The 17,644-nt window shown below is 37.7% G+C and overlaps 1 protein-coding gene across 4 annotated transcripts in view; it reads right to left on the bottom strand.

The window, feature by feature from the left end:
* SCAF4 (SR-related CTD associated factor 4) overlaps window positions 1-17,644 on the bottom strand; it is a 59,892-nt gene that overhangs the window by 21,646 nt on the left and 20,602 nt on the right. For 3 of the 4 annotated variants that reach the window (XM_049857782.1, XM_049857786.1, XM_049857785.1), the window contains exons 2-12: window positions 14,897-14,980; window positions 14,323-14,367; window positions 12,297-12,458; window positions 11,066-11,201; window positions 10,410-10,549; window positions 9,618-9,794; window positions 4,337-4,521; window positions 3,842-3,950; window positions 1,910-2,077; window positions 1,315-1,400; window positions 424-614 (exon numbers count right to left, since the gene is read on the bottom strand). In XM_049857782.1, the coding sequence (XP_049713739.1) occupies window positions 424-614; window positions 1,315-1,400; window positions 1,910-2,077; window positions 3,842-3,950; window positions 4,337-4,521; window positions 9,618-9,794; window positions 10,410-10,549; window positions 11,066-11,201; window positions 12,297-12,458; window positions 14,323-14,367; window positions 14,897-14,980 (1,483 nt within the window). The remainder of the gene's footprint in view (window positions 1-423; window positions 615-1,314; window positions 1,401-1,909; window positions 2,078-3,841; window positions 3,951-4,336; window positions 4,522-9,617; window positions 9,795-10,409; window positions 10,550-11,065; window positions 11,202-12,296; window positions 12,459-14,322; window positions 14,368-14,896; window positions 14,981-17,644) is intronic. The other variant, XM_049857784.1, reaches the window with a different exon arrangement.

Genomic DNA, 17,644 nt, shown 5'->3' with positions numbered 1-17,644 from the left:
CTAGTACACCTTACTATAATATTCTAACACACTAATGAGATTTAGGAGATAACGAAACTATCAGATTCTGTAAATTTCAAATCTCTATAAAAGAAGGATATAAGTAATTCTGGCAAACAAACAGAAGAACGAGTAAATGATTTTTTGTATTTCATCCATTAGATCCAAGACTTCATCACTGGTAATTGGGACTTTTGGTCACTCCTTACTGCTGCTTCTCAGAACCGGTCTGATGTACAAAAGCAAAGATCAAGAGTATATACACCAGCGCATACACAAACAAAACATGATAAACATGTATTCAGAACAAAAATCAATACAGACACAACATGTCATTTACGACTTTGCTAGCAATTATGAAACACTTAAACCCACGACATGAAGAAAAATAAAGCAGAAAGTCTGGATATGGAGGTTACGCACCACTTGCAGTTTCTGGTTTGATTTGAGGGAGGCCTTTTTGTCGGCGTTCCCTCTCTTTCTCTCGATCCCGTCTTTCTTGCGACCGAGACCTAGGAGAGTGTCGGCGTCTATCCCTGGATCGAGATCGAGAACGTCGATGACGAGATCTTCGAGATCTAGAACCAGATCTAGATCGTCTTCTTTTTGGTGATCTATTTTCATGGGAAGAGACAGCATAAGGGAAGAAAAAAGAAAATGTTTCTTACATGTATTAATTTGAAAATGAAAAAACACAACCAAGTAATTTAATGTTTGGCTGTGTAAGAATCTGACAGCAAGAAATTCTTTTTAAAAGATTTTTAACAAGCTCATAGTTAGAAAGCATATATATAATTCAAATCAGGTAAGTAAGACTTCCAGTTCATCAAAGTATCTCTCATGTTCAGTACCTCTCGTACTATACTTGCAGCATGAGAAGCTAATTTTCTCACTGAAATATCTGCTACTACTTGTTATCTTCTTAGTAAAGTCTTCTTTTTGAAGCAATTAAAAATAATTAAAAATGTACTCCAATTATACCTTCTGATATACTTATGATTTTTCCACCTTTTTTGTCGGCTGACAAAGTTATAAAGGAACTGTGAATATGAATTCTTAAAATTCCATGTTGTATATTTATACACAGGCATTAGAGCAACTCTAAGGGAAACAATGTGGGTAACATGACTGAGGGACCAGAGGGTTTTTTTTGGTTTGTGTTAGTACTTCTGCCCCCACTGCTCCGCACATATGGACATACATATCCAGTGTCATTTTATTAACACTCTGCGAATGTGAAACTAATCAAACTTGATTTTAATCTCGATGTTTCCTAAGACATACAGGGCTGGAAAAATATTTCCTATAAATTACCTGGATGCTGACCTAGATCTTGACTTTCTGTTATCAGAAATATGCCGTTTAACTTCTTGAATACAAGGTTGTTCCACTTCCATTTCCTTAAAAAAAAGAAAAACGTGAAAATTATAAACAAGAGGCAAAAGGCCAGAATCTAACAAATGTTAAATTAAAATTCTCTTGCCCTGAAACATCTCTCTTTAGGTTACGTGGGACCAAATTACTAGTTTATTAATGACTGGTCATCAGTACGAGAAACTTTTATGTGGTTTACAAGATTAGTTCTGGGAGTTGCTTTGTATAAATTACGCACCATTTTAATAAGCCACCATATAACACGCGAACCAAGTACTGGTTAATTAAGCACTACACACTCTGATCTGAATTCTCACAGGACCCTACGGAAGTTGGCAGCCTTGGGATGCCCGCTTTTGAGATGAAAAACCTGGGCCGTAGATGGTTTATCACATGCTCAAGGTATTACTTTCTTCAAACTCAAAAGCGAAGACAGCAGGCAGATAACCAGGCGTGTGTATGTAAGTCAAGCCAACCAAAAACCAAATAACCAGGCAACCAAAACCAAACCAACAGCCTGGGCGTGAAGCTTTACCTGCTGATGTGCCTTCTGTGTAAGCGGCTCGCTTTGTGCCTGGAAAGAAGCCTGGAAAGGCTGCTGCACTGGTGGGGCCGGCGGCATCCCGGGCTGGGCCATAGGTGGAAACGGAGGTGTAGGAAGGAGCCCAAACCCTGTCATCTGTCCGTTAGGAGGAAGTGGAACCTTTTGTTTTTAAACAAAGCGTAGGAGTAGTTTTTAAATGACGGCTACCAAAAATAATTTAGAAAATGCTTAATCACTTTATATTAAACTACAATCTTTTTTTAAGTTGTGTTTTAGGTAAAAGCAAAATATCTTTAATAAACTTTGATCAACGAAAAACTACACATGTCAGAGAGGATTTCGTTTGAATTAACTACAATGACATGCAACACCATTAAACAATTCCCACACATACAATCTTTATCCAAAGAATCATTATATATCCAAATACACAGGTTAAAAACCTTATAACTCACTTCAAAATTATAAATACAATTTGATATATTTGAACATATTTACATACTTAAAGACACAGCTCCACTTCTGTGAGGATGCAGCGTGACAGACTGAACTTTTAAAGACAATGAAGCCTTTTGGTGGGAAGAGTGGCCAGAAGCAGTGGCTTCTAGGTTCATACTGTTTTACTTACTCCAAGGGAAGTTTCAACTAAAATATCCACTTTCAGAGTTTAAAACATGTAACAATAATGACAGTAAACCACAGCCTAACATATTCTACACGTGCAGTTCAAACACCAATACGATTTAAAGAATTATAAACTTTCAGTACCTGTGGAACACCTGGATATAAGTTCATAGGTTTTCTTCATATTTTAAACAGACTTATAGAACACTTCTCAAACTTCATCAGTAAGTTATTAAAATCACATCAATGTCTTATTACCAAGTATACAAAATGACCAAGCTTGATCTGGATATGGAAATGAGCGCACTCTCAAAACACTGTCAGAACCCTTTCTAAACAAAGGCTACACACGTGCTCTCTCCCAAGCTTGGTCACACCACAGAACCACTGTACAATTAAACAAGAAATATACAGTCTCCAAAGATTGATAACAGTTCCATAGACAGGTCCAGAAGCTATATTTTAAAAAATGCCCCTCCCTTGCCCCTGTAATTTCAACACGCAGCCAAATTAAGAAAACTCTAGGGCATTTACTACAAAATAAACCCAATGAACCAATCTCTGCTAACTTCCTGCAATTTTCCAGTGTGCTATGCTCCTTTTACTTCACCTTTCAAACCATATTCCTGAGTGTTAAGAGATGAAAAATAAAGAATTTGATAGAAACACATGTTTAAGGCAGACAGTCTGCCTATTCAAGGGGGAACTCATGAAGCTAACAGTTTTTCACAATAGCTGCTATAAAAAGGAAAAGGCCCTAATGATTCTGTGAATTCTGAAGAGGACAAGAGGCCTTAGTGTCATAAACTGTTTGCATGTAGTTCTAAATTTACAAAACCAGTGCATCTCGGAAAGTACTTTTTGGTGGGATAGCTGAGGAAGCCACTGTAGCCTGAAAGGTCTGTTGATGATCTAATCCTATAAGGACCACAAGTATCAGCCTTAGGATGCCCTCTAAAGCATATGATCACACAACTTTTACAGAAAAAAAGGCCCAGCAAGGGAAGGAACAGTACAACATCAGTTTCCTGAAGGAGAAACATAACCACTCTCTAAAACTCTTAACTGGAATACTTAGTATTAAAAGATCAACATCTAATGGTATTTAGCATCCTTATTTTAATTAAAGCAAAAGGCAACTCAAAATAATGTGTGCTCAACAGCTTTTATCAGAGTTGTAGTATGATTCTGCCAATCACGCAGCTAAGTATTACTGGCCTGTGAAGTACGCGCCACATTGTGCTCTAATGAACAGACTTTGAGTTACTAAAACCCAGCTGCCGAAAAAAACATCTGTACCTGATGGTGCATTGGATCCTGCTGTATTCCCATCATTCGAGGCTGAAACTGATCCATATTTTGATGCTGTGTATATGCTGGCTGTTGTATGCCATCACCAGGAAATCCACTTAAAAAAAAAAAAAAAGAAGTAATTCTGAATTGCATTCAAAAGCAGGTAAGATTGTTAGTTACATTTATGCCATAAAAACTCAAAGAATGTCACTGAGGAGCCATCAACAATCAACATTTTACTAAATCATATATTTGTCCAAATACTAATTTATAAACTCAGCATTATTCCCAACATAGAAGCTATTTTTTTTTCTTTTTGGTTGTTGTTGTAAATCTGATAGGATGCCTCCTCATTTGGGAGAAAGCTCAAAACATCACCTCCATTTTACAAGACAATGACTATAGATGAAAACTGGTTTTGTCGCTGAACGCTACATACGCTATGCTTTTCCAACAATGATCAACTTTACAACCTCCAGGGAGTTAAAAGAAGACACGTACAATGGTGCCTGTGGAGGAGGAGAAGCAGCGGGAGCGGCAGCAGCGGCAGGGGTGGCAGCAGCGGGGGCTGGAGGGGCGGCAGCCGGAGGGGCCGTGGTGGCAGCGGCGGTGGCAGCAGGATCTTCTTTCTTGGACTCTTCCACAGCCTCTGGCTCATCATCATAGTCAAATCTATCCAGCAGCTTCTGGAATAGGTTTGTCAATACTCCACTTTAAAATTCAGGCTGTGATTCACTACATAAAAACGTCAGAGAACCCACAGATGCGTACCACCATACACAATCCCACCACATGGCCAGGGACGACGGCAGCATTTCATGTGCCCTCTAGGACCCTGATTCACAAATGTCAACAATTTTGACACAAATACAATTTTCTTCTGCTTTCCCTCTCCAATTTTAAGCGCAGTTTTTGACTACCTTCTACATGCTTATTTCATAGTTAATTTAGCAGTATACTTTACTAATGTTCATTTTCCTAGACTAAAAACTTTTGGTGCTTTATACACATCAAAATGGGTGTCCATTTTGAGTTAGCTGTAAAAAGTACAAAAAGACTGTCTTAGCCAGTCACTATAAATGTCTACAGAAAAATTTTCATATGCTGCCTGCTCAAGAATACACTCACATAGAAAAGAAACAGGTCTCCATTGAACAAGAGAGCGGCACAGCCCATGAGCACAAAGTCTCACCACCAGTGCAGTAGCTCCTTTCTTGGAACTTCAGAGGTTTTCTTAAAACTTCAGAAGATTTTACCAGAAACTTTCATTAAAAAAAAAAAAAGATCAGCACACCTGACAAGATCCCATGTATTCACAAAGAAAGATGACATCTTGAATACCTACCACTGTGCTAGGTGGATGACATAAAACACTTCATCATCACACCAACTCTGCAACGTAGGTACAGCCTCTTCTTTTCACAGACAAGGACACTAAGGTTCAGGTGATTATGAAATGGGACCAAGTCTGTACAGTCTGTGAGTGGAACTGGAATGTGGACAACTGGTGTTCTGGACTCCAGAGCCCTCAGGTCTTTTTCGTCCCACAAGCAGCTTTTTCTCCCAAGTTGTGCCCATTCTGCTCATGGATCTCAAACTCAAATTCTTAACCCTGTGCTGTTCTATGACAGTCCTGCCTAGGAATTCAGGTCCTACTTTACTGAACAACCAATTTCTAAATTAGGGAAGAAAGTCCTCTCCATGGACAACACAGAATATAAGACTGAACAAAATATAAAGGGTGTTCTGGGATAGAGCTAACTTGTGTTTCTTTTTCATTCTAGGTCAGTGATTAAAAGTTCTTATTATAAATGAGAGAACTAATATTTTCTAAACATCCACTACGGGCCAGGCATCTTCTGTTTTAAACAAAGTAGTGTACTTAACCCTCACGACAACCATAAAATATAGCTACTATCATCATTATTTTACAGTGGTGCACAGTGAACATTTCCATGACTCAATATCAAGACAAAGCCAGTAAGTAATGAGAGTCAACATTAAAACTTGGGTCTAGGCTGTCTACAAAACAAACTATGATCTTTGCAGTTTATCGCAAATAGATACATTCTTCAAAGGTTTTAAGATTTAAACCTACTGCTTTGAAAAAAGACAAGCAATTAAAAAATAAACCAGCATCTAATGAAAAAAAAATGTTTTCTGTTGATTTTTCATGAAACTGAGCCTCTACGAAGCAGCTAAAATAAACTTGTTCTCACTGACTGACAAGCTTAAAATAGACCTTTCTCATCAAAGGAAAAGAAAAGAATTCTATTTTTTAAGTGTGGTGTAACTAACAAACACTTAGGATAAAATACTAAAAGAATTAAAATTCAAATTAAGAACACAATAAGGCTGCCCATCATCACTATTCTTATCTAACACTTTTCTGGAAAACGAACAGGTACAGATGCTGAAATGAGCGCATTATTTCAGCTGCTAACCAAAAGGTCAGTGGTGCAAACCCACCAGCCGCTCTCCGGCAGGAAGATGCGGCAGTCGGCTTCCATAGAGAGTACTGTTGTTAGGTGCCACTGAGTCAGTTCTGACTCATAGTGACCCCGTGTACAACAGAAGGAACCACTGCTGGTACTCCGCCATCCTTGGGGGTTTTCGGGACTACAGATGCTGAAGAGGAAAAGTCAAATTTAGAAGCTACCCAGAAAATCCAAAAGAGCCCACTAGAAAACTTGAAAGTTTATGGCCCTGACCATTTACAAAATAAAACCAAAATCAACAGTTTCCCTCTATGGCATCATTAACCAAATAAAAAGTTGTAAAACATTAAACACTGAAAATGACTAAATATCTAATAATAAATGGAGATTCTGTATAAGCTATCAGTCCTTTCCAAGTTTACCCATAAATTCAATTTATGCTAAAGATCTTCTGAAAAAGTAAGACCATGAATAGTCAAAGAAACTTTAAAAAAGAATAAAGGGGATACTCCACAATAATGCTATAAATGCTATAAACAACATGTTATGATGCAAAAATAAAGAAATATATTAGTGAAGCAGGAAAGGGTCCAGAGACAGACATCAAAACACGGGAATTCAGTGTATAAAAACAAAAAAAACTCCACCAAACTCATGGCTGTCAAGTTTATTCCACCTCATAGAGTAGAACTGCCCCAGAGTGTTTCCTAGGCTATAATCTTTACGGAACTAGACTGCCACATCTTTCTTCCACAGAGTGGCTGGTGGGTCCAATCTGCCAACTTTTCTGTTAAATAGTTAACCACTGTGCAAACAGGGCTCCTATGACAAACACAGTGAGGGAGAACTGGCTATTTCAAAAAAAAAAAATCAAGATTTAACTGTCTTGTACCACATCCTAAAATAGAATCCAGATGGACTGAAGTGATAAAAATGAAAATCAAAAACATTATACTAGAAAAAATATAAAATTATTTTATAATAGTTATTTTCCCCCAAATACAATAAAAAAAACAGAAGACTAATTTGACTATATAGTAACTTCTAGCTGCTGTTCTGCAAAAGACTCCATAAACCTTTGGAGCAAATGACAGCTTAGGAGAAATATGTAGAGCTTATAGTTTCAAATATGAAAAGCATTTTTACAAATTATTAAATAGAAAGATGGGAAAAGATAAAGACATGTAACTCACAGAAAATGTAGCAATTATAAAAAGGAAGCAACTTCATTACTACATACCATTTTGAACTTGCAAGTGTCAAAAACTAAAAAACTAAACAAAACGAAAAACACTGCCCACACCCACAGTGACACCAACAGGGAAAGGGGTACTTAAACACTGTTGGTGAGATAAAAAAATGGTAAACATTTTTGGAGGACAATTTGACAGCGTGTCCTTTTTTCGAAGGCTAGATGAAAGAAGGGGGAGTTTACTGAAGTAAACATAACAGAAATGAGTACATTATTTTGTAACCTTGCCCATCTACTTCAAAGAATCTACCCTACTACACAGGACACTCCGGTGGCATGGTGGCTAAGTGCTACGGCTGCTAACCAAAGGGTCGGCAGTTCGAATCCACCAGGCGCTCCTTGGAAACTCTATGGGGCAGTTCTACTCTGTCCTGTAGGGTCACTATGAGTCGCAATCGACTCGACGGCACTGGGTTAATACAGGTATGGGAACACAAGTGTGAGTATATGAGCATCTAGGTACAGGTCTATCTGTAGGTAAGGAACGTGTGTTTACGTGCCCTGCATATAATCACATATATACAGCACGTGGGGGCACAGTTAAGGCAACTTCCTAGACATATCCAAATACCTCGTGGGACTGAGTTACTGGGTTTGAAAGCTCAGGACCATGGTCTCAGGGAACATCCAGGTCAACTGGCATAACGTTAGCTCATAATGTTCTACATCCCAGGTTAGTGAGTAGCGTCTGGGGTCTGAAAAGCTTGCAAGCTGCCATCTAAGATACAACTACGGGTCTCTTCTTGTCTGGCACAAAGGAGGGTGAAGGAAACCAAAGATCCAAGGACAAAATCAGTCTACAGAACTAATGTCCTACGAGGCCAGCAGTCTCTTCTAGCCTGAGACTAGACGAGCTAGATGGTGCCTGCCTACCACTCTACCAACCATTTTAACCATGGACACAACTGTAGATCCCAGTTAGAATGGGAGAAAAATGCAGAACAAAACTTAAAATCCTAAAAAAGGCCAGACTTAATGGACTGACAGAGACTAGAGAAACCCCGGAGCCTACAGCCCTAATACATGCTTTGAGCTTGAAACTGAAGCCACTCCCAGTGGACACCTTTCATCAAAATAAGAGACCGGCTTATAAATAATATCACCCATGAATACTGTACTCTCTTAATCGATCATGAGACTAAATGGTCAACATTTACCCGAAAATAATGATGAGAAGCTAAAGGGAGGCAGGGAAACTAGATTAACAGACAGAACAAAAAGAATGGAAATAATGAAAATGCTGACATATCGTGAAAAATGTAACCAAAGTCATGGTACAACTTATACAAAAGTTGTTAAATGGCAACCTAACTTGCTATGTAAGCTTTTTCACCTAACACACACCCCCCCGCTTACAGAAAATGTACCCAGATATACAAAAATCTGTTAAGGATCATATTAGCTTCAGCATTCACTGGACTCATGAAAAATGCAAAATAAACTCAATGTCTACCAAGAGAGGATGATTCCAGAAAGAGTATGCTTACACTATGGAATATTATGCATCATATACAATAACCAGACACCTCTCTATGTACTGATTTAAAAGGATGATCATGGTATATTCTTATTTGAAAAACACAATTATGTAGGAAATACACAGTAGATCTCATTTTTAATAAAACCATTCTAAAAAGCCCACATATGTAAGAATTTGTTTGTATGTGCATGAAAATAGTCCAACATATACAAACCTGTTAAAAGCAAAGTGAAACGGTTTCTTTTTATTTTATGACTTTCCGTATTATTTGCATTTCCCCCTTCAATATGTATTCCTTCCGTACTCAATCCAACTTCCTTTTAATCAGCAGTCATTAGTAAATCACTGAGATACAATGCAAACCAGTATGTAAGATTTACCACATAAATTCTTAGTTTGTACTACTGGCAATAAAGATATTACATTTTCAATGAAAATATTGGTAAGAATCTGAATTTTAGACTGATGAAGCCTGAGATATCACTTAGGGCTTTTCGAAAAACTTTAAACAATAAAATGAACAATCCACAGACGAGCTACAGAAGAGATTAACTTCCACAATCCAAACTGAGTAGCAGAAACGGTGGGGTGGGTCACGTCAGATAAGCGTACCTTGTCAAAGGCGGTCTTCTGCTCAGGTGGGGGGAAAGCAGCTTTCTGCTCAGGTGGCTGGGTCGGAGCTGTCTTTAACTGAGCTGTGATGGCCTGAACCTGAGCCATCACAGCGTTGTCAATGGTGGGAGACTGGGGTTTTGGAGGTTGTTGAAAGGTCTGAAGGATCTGCTGAAGCTTAAAGAATGATAAACCGCATAACAGAAGTGTAATCATAGCATCAAAAGTTAATTTGTTAAAATAAAACCTTAAATGTCACTCAAAATAGCATAGGTACAGAGTAAACAAGAAAAAAAAAAATCCACCTTTTACTAATGGTTAAGTTTGTGGTGAATGTATTTATGACATGAATACATCAAGGATACAATGCGTGTGGTGTAAGGTTAAGAATAAATTCTGGTAACATCCACGATGTAAAATGTTGGTGAAGGAGAAGAGAAAATACACTGAATTGTGAATAAGGTCAATTTTCAGTTTTCTAGAAAAATAGAAAAAAATCTCTTCAAGTAATTCTGGCATCGCTCAAACATGCTAGGAATGTGAGCAACAATACCAGCCACCTAGCAGCTGTGAAGTTCTCTCCGAAGGGGACTGCTGTTTCTATGTGTGTTGTCCCCTTATTTTCCCCTCCACACTCCCCTATCTCTATGCCATGACCTCCCTAGTGAAGGCATAGATGAGAAGCAGACATATCTTCTCCCTTGTATGTGATCATTAATTAGAAATGGAAAACATGAACAGACGACAGCACCTAAGCCTGAAAACAATTTAATCTTTGGGTGGGTGGCTTACCTGTTGCCCTTGAGTTGTCTGAAACAGTTGGGCCACAGCAGCAAAAGCATCAGAGCTGGGCAACTGTGGCACAGTTGGTACTGAGTTTGTAGTGACTTGGGGGGGTTCAGAAGAAACTTTTACTGGAGGCGGCGGTGAACCTTAAAAAACGGGACGGAGGGGGAATTAAAGTCTAAGAAAATGTTAATTTACAAATTTCCCTCAAACTTGAGTTTCTTCACTGAAATAAAATTCTATCCAGTTTAGAATATAACATAATACACAGATCGTGGTACTACAGAATTTATACTACAGTACCACGTAGTACAGAGCCCTGGTGGCACAGTGGTTAAGAGCTCAGCTGCTAATCAAAACGTCAGCCGTTCAAATCCACCAGGTGCTCCTTGGAAACCCTATGGAGCAGTTCTACTGTGTCCTACAGGGTCGCTATGAGTTGGAATCGACTTGACGGCAATGGGTTTGGTTTTGGTTTACCACACAGTATACACACAGTATAGAACTTATGCTATAACAAGTACAGAAGAGCACCTTTTTATTAAAACTAAGAATTATGACAAAGAAATCATAACTTCTAAGATGTAAATGCATTTCTTATAGAAAAATTCCACCAAAATAAATAGACTTAAAGCTTTCATGCCAAACACACTTGACCATACCTTCATTATTAGTAACACTTTCTGCTACTGGGGCAGCATTACTGGTTCCTGCTGCCATGTCCAAAAGAGGCTGAATAATTTCAATTTTAAATACTCCATTTTTCTGCCAAAGGTTCAGTACACGAACTATTTTACTCTGTAACGTGTGAGAAAACATATATATTAGTATAAATAATTTATTATGATCTTTTATAAAAAAAGGAAAACTCCCTAGGCTAACATTTCCACTGCTACAAAGTCATTTCCTAAACAAAAAACAAAATCCATCATCAGAATTACTACCTGGTTAAACCACTCCGTATCAGCCTTTCTTTGGTGGTATAATCTAGAGTAAGGAACAGAGAAATATTGGACCTAAAGAGTCAACGGAAGTCGAGTATCAAAAATCTGTTAAGAGACTTCATCACTGACAAAAAGCAGGTATCCCAGTAGGTGACGTGAAGGAGAATTTGCGGATGACGCTAAGAGAAGATTTAAGAAACTGGCCTGAAATAGACAGGTAAGTTGTTTTTGGACAAGTAAATATGGAGACGGAGACCCAGAGGAGACATGTTATTCATTAGCCTAACTCTAATTGCCTACTCAAGGAATTACTTTCTTTTCTCTTGTGCATTTTAACCACAAGTGTGCTCCCCTTCAAGAAAATAAACATAAAATCTACAACGCTCAAAATTACAGGCCATTTATTGTAAATGTTTCCATACTTCATTATTCTGTGTTTACCAGCATATTTTCCCCACCTATCAGAGTGAAGTTAAGGTTTTTCTACCTTTTTATAACACAGCTCTGTATTACGAGAAATTAAATACTGTCGTCTGATTGCTAACGAATACCATTTATACTCTAGCATCTCTGTATGCTGGGAAAAGCCATCAATTATTGGTCCTTTCCTTCTGGAACAGGCAACAATTTGAGATAAGCACTGCATTTATCGCAGAATTTCTTATCACTCAACTATAAGTAAATCTTTCCAATGTCTTCTTTAAAGCTAGTACTCCTTTCATATTTCAAAAGTACAGCATTCCTAAAGAACTTTACAAGAAAACAGATGAATGTGAAATGACCAACTGCAGAAAAACACTGGATTGTGTTTCAATTCACGACATGAAGGTATTACCTAGTACTACAGCAGGTCTCAAACAGCTAATAAAACAGATTTAAATAAACAGAAAAATAATAAAAACAAACCCAACAAAATTTCAAACTTTAATTTAAACATTATTAACTATACCTTATCTTCAGATGGGCAAAGATATAAATATTGGAATGTGGCAGTTATGTTTTTAGAGAATCTAGGCCCAAAAACGTCTTTATCAGTTCCAAATTGATGACGAGACTGCCTCACAATTGAGTCAATTACATATAATCCTGGAACCTTGTATTCTGGTTTACACTGTAAAGATAAAGATGTAAAATCAATCCAAGAAAAGCAAACTCACCATACGAGTCCTAGAATTATCTAACATTTTTAAAACTTATCTATCTATGTGTCTCTAATTCACAATATACACTCCAATAGTTATCTACCTATATTCAATGATTATTTCTGTTTAGAAACTACTCAAATGTTTTAACTCTAGTCAGCAAACTGGTCCAATGTCCCACACGTCTATACAAAACTGCCACTCTCTTCACACCTCAGACCCCCAATATTTTACTCTTCTCTATTCCTTTACCTCTCCACATACAATTTCTCAGAGTCAACATTACTTTGCAAATCCACTTATTATAATACTCTCTTATTACAATTTTATCTTTAAAAATTACCAAAAAGATAATATCAACATGTCAATTTCAATTCTTTTAAAGAAGCATGGTACCAGAGACACAAAAATTTAAAAAAGGTCCCTTCTGGCTTATCAAATTGACAAGAAAAAGAAGAACGGGGGAAAAAAAAATTCCAGAGACACAGGCACCTACATATTCTTCTGGTAGTAGTGTAAACAGGTAAAACCTTTATGAGGTTAATTTAGCAATTAAAGCAAAGTCTTATTTAAAAACTTTTGATCCAGCAATTGCACATCTGGCAATTTATCCTAAAGAAACAATTACGATGTATCCATTTTTTCCCCCTAAGGTTAGCCACTGAAGAACTGTTTTATAAGTAAAACATCAGAAATCTCTAAATATCTGGCTGGCTGAATGAGTTGTGCAAACAACCACACAATGGAATATTCTGCAGATGTTTACAATAAACTCAGCAGGAAAAGCAGGTTACCAATCAGTAGGCCCAATTTCTATACTTTTATAAAAAGTGTACGTACTGGTATGTACACAAAAAGCGAATCTAAATTCATAACTTGAAGGTGGTGGCATATACCCAAACCCAAACCCAAACCCAGTGCCGTCAAGTCGATTCCGACTCATAGCGACCCTACAGGACAGAGTAGGACTGCCCCATAGAGTTTCCAAGGAGCACCTGACAGATTCAAACTGTCAACTCTTTGGTTAGCAGCCGTAGTACTTAACCACTACGCCACCAGGGTTTCTGGTGGTGGCACATAGGTAATTAAAAAAAATTGTTTTCCATCTTACCTTGATTTGCTATCATAAAAACCTCTAGTGACCATTTTTCGCCTGTTGGAGCTTTAACTTTTCTATCCCTAAGCCAGTATTCAAAGGTCATGAATTAGAAATATTTTCACAAACATTCATTATTGCTGTGTGCCACTGAGTCGACTCCGACTCACAGTGATCCTACAGTACAGAGCAGAATTGCCCCCGTCAAGCTTCCAATGCTGTAATCTTTACGGAAACACATTGCCAGATCTTTCTCCCACAGAGCAGCCAGTGGGTTCGAACTGCCAATCTGTTAGCAGCCAAGCACTTGACTACAGTGCCATGAGCACTACTTAAACATTACTAGCATGTGCTATACAGCCAGGTCAGGGTGACAAGATAAAGACATATAAATCTCCATCCTCAGTCCTCTTCTGATACAGACATGTGCTAACTGAACAGTTAAGAAAACATACCAACTGTGAACCGGGAAATAGTTTAATGCTGATGAGGGCAGACAAGAAAAACTGCTGTAGGCTTCACACAGGTTCAGTACCTGGCTCATACTAAGTGTTCAATCAATGGTATTTCAAGAAATTAATTTGTTCTATTTTTAAGGGCCCTCTAGTGATAAATGGAGCCTCTAGTGACTACTTATTTTGTACAGTGGCTTTGGAAGCAAGCATCCAAATTAAAATTTAGAAATAAAACCGAAACCCAGTGCAATTAAATGAGGTAATAACAAAACAGACAGTTACCTTTTTGATGAACTTTTCTACTATTTGAACTACGTGCTTATAAAGCTGAAAAAAATTAAAAGAAAATTACTGTCCAGTTAAATATTTCTACATTTCCTGTACAGAAATTAGAAAACAGTTAAAACTTTGACATTTGTACGATTTAAATAATTCAAAATAATACTGAATGAACCACGAGAAATTACCCATATTACAAGTTAACAAAGAAAAAATCTTACATAACAATTCAGAAAGTAATCAGCTGAAACAGAAAACTATAAAAACTCCCCCAAAGAGCAGCTTATTAAAGTGTGATCTCGGATAAGACATTTAGCTTCAGTGAGTCCAACATTCTTTTATAAAAATGGGGCTAATACTCAGCTGGTTTATCACAAGGATTAAAGAACAAAATTCTCTAGTAACAGCCCGCTGGGATCCAAATGCGCAGTATTCCCACTCACCTTCAGCAGCAGCTGGTTAGTGCTCTGAGTCAGCCCTAAACTAATTCACAAGACCAATTCTCACACTTAACAAAAACACTTTCAAAACTTCAAAAAGATTTCTCAAATGAAATATGTATTTATTTTACTCTTACCTTAATAGCTTTAATAGCAGCTTTAGTGATAAGAATCATCTTGGCTCGAGAGATGGGAGGTTTCATATCCATAAGGGAAAAGAGCTTAAAAAAAAAAAAAAACAGAAAGAATTGATTACATAAAGGAGAACGTAAAAAGACAAAAACCCAAGCAATACTGTCAAAGGTTCTAATCTATAATGCTAACTTCCCAGCTCTACAAAGATACCTGCAAAGCATTCACTAAGAGAATGACAAACTTTTGGAACTAAGGGTTTAACAATTTGGCTAGAACACAAAAACCATGAACTTTACTACATAACTGTACTATCACTTAGAAAATATTAGGAAAAGATCATATTCAAAATAGCAAAACTAACAAACAAAAAACAAACCATGAATCCACAGAGGTAAAAATCTTAAGAAAGTCACAAAACCTATAATGGAAAAACTATCACAGAACTTCACTGAAGAACTCAAAAACGATTAGAATGGGAAGAAACCCATCATGTTCCCGGACTGAATGTGGCAACAGCAGGACTCCACCAACAGTTAATGCAATTTCAATCCAAATCTCAGCAGGATCTCGGAGGAGAACTCACGATGTTCTAAGGTTCACTTACAGAAGCCTTGGTAGCACAGTGGTAAAGCACTCGATTGCTAATGGAAAGGTCAGTGGTTCGAACCCACCAGCCACTCCTCAGGAGAAATTATGTGGCAGTCTGCTTCTGTAAAGCTTGCAGCCTTGGAAACCCCTATAAGGGAAGTTCTACTCTGTCCTACGAAGTCACTATGAGTGGGAATCAACTGGACAGCAATGGGTATGGTTTAGGGTTCATTTGGAGAAGCACATGTATAATACAGATTAGGCAAGAAATTTAAAATGCCATCATAAAGCAGTAATTTTGCGATGCTATTCTGAGAACTGACAATTTTTAAAATTTGTACTGAATAAAAACAACAGCCCATATTAAAAAGATTAACCCTAATGGTTACAACACAGGAATTCATTTAAAAAAAAAAAAGCTCCTTGAGAATACACTTTCACTAGAAAGGTCAAAGATAATGACCTTTAAAAATATATAAACCCTAAGACACTGAGAATAATTTAAAATATTTCAATTTTAACACAAATCCTGAAAAACATCAACACTGCATGAATTCACGAATATACAGCATAGATCTATAAAGAGCATATTCTGACCATGTCTAAGTTATAAAATGCATTAAGACAGTTTATTACTGTCATTCTATTTCCTTCTCTGTACCTGAAAAGGGGGATGCAAAAACACCACATGGATCTTAAGATTGAGCAACACCAAGAACTACTTCTGGGGCATTAGAAGCTTGGAGAACAGTATTTTAATGAAGCCTAAATCAGAACTAATATTCATCTAATGCCACAAATAGCCTTTTCCTTGATCATTTCTCGTCATATAAAAATACAGACAATTGAACACAGAAGACACACTCCATAGTCTGTATTTAAATGACCATAATTTATTTACAAAACTCAAATGCTGACAATACCATATAGCAGTATAACTAGAACGCAGGCAAAAGATCAGTAAGAGAAACTTCAAGAACTGTCAGAGAGAGGTGAAGGGTGTTTTACATTCCATAAAGAAACCCTGGTGGCGCAGTGGTTAAGTGCTAACGGCTGCTAACAAAAAGGTCGGCAGTTGGAATCCGCCAGGCGCTTCTTGGAAACTCTATGGGAAAGTTCTACTCTGTCCTATAAGGTCACTATGAGTCAGAATCAACTTGACAGCACTAGGTAAAGAAAAGACAACTTGGGAAGAGAAGACAGCAAAAACACTTCAAGAGCCTACTATTTATCAGGCAGCACTGACCTAGGTGGTTGGTTATTTCATTTAATCATGTTAATACAGAAGCAGGTTTTGTTACGCCTGTTCTAAGGTAAGAAAGGTTTTATCTGTTTTAGATGATGTCCAGGGGATAGATCGGAACTAAAATCTGTCAATTCTAAGAAACTCAAAATTTCTAGTAGCATACTCAAGCCCTTACACAAGGCTGCTTACTAAGTAGATGCAGAGACCATTAACTGTGATGGGGAATACAGAAAAGAACAGGCAGGAATCTGTACCCATGTGTATATTGTATTGGTAACAATGAAACATACTGATTTTAATCTGGGATGCCTACTGAATACCCAGAGTCTCTGGGTTGTGCAGTTAATGCATTTGGCTACTAACCAAAAGGTTCGAAGTTCAAGCCCACGCAGAGGTGCCTTGGAAGACAGGCCTGGCGATCTACTTCTGAAAAATCACCCACTGAAACCCCTACAGAGCACAGTTCTACACTGACACACATGAGATCACTGTAAGTTGGAATCAACTTGACAGCAACTGTTTTTTTTTTTTTTTGAAACTGAACATCCAGGCAGAGATTTCATGTAGAGTCTGAAAAACAGATCTGGAGAACAGAAGAAATGTCCAGTCCAGAACCTAAAATGTCACAGAATCAAAGCCATGAGGATGAATGAGGTGACTGAGCAGGAGTTTACGTGAGGGAAGACAGCTAAGAACATATACCTAGCGAAGGTATACCAAAAAAATCCAAAGTGGCCAAGATGGGAGGGTGCACAAATGAAAACCTGGAGAAAGTGGTGTCTCAGAACTTAAAGGTATCTGGCAGGGTGAAATGCCCTAAGAGGTTAAATAGGATGTAAACCAAACCCTGTTCATTCAGTTTGGCAATTAGTTGGAGCCAAGTGACATCAGTTTTTCTAAGTGATACCAAATTCTA

This window comes from Elephas maximus, chromosome 18 (genome assembly GCF_024166365.1).
Source record: "Elephas maximus indicus isolate mEleMax1 chromosome 18, mEleMax1 primary haplotype, whole genome shotgun sequence".
NCBI lineage: Eukaryota > Metazoa > Chordata > Mammalia > Proboscidea > Elephantidae > Elephas > Elephas maximus.
The sequence above is the reverse complement of the archived record's forward strand: the minus strand, read 5'-3'. Positions and strand labels throughout refer to the sequence as shown.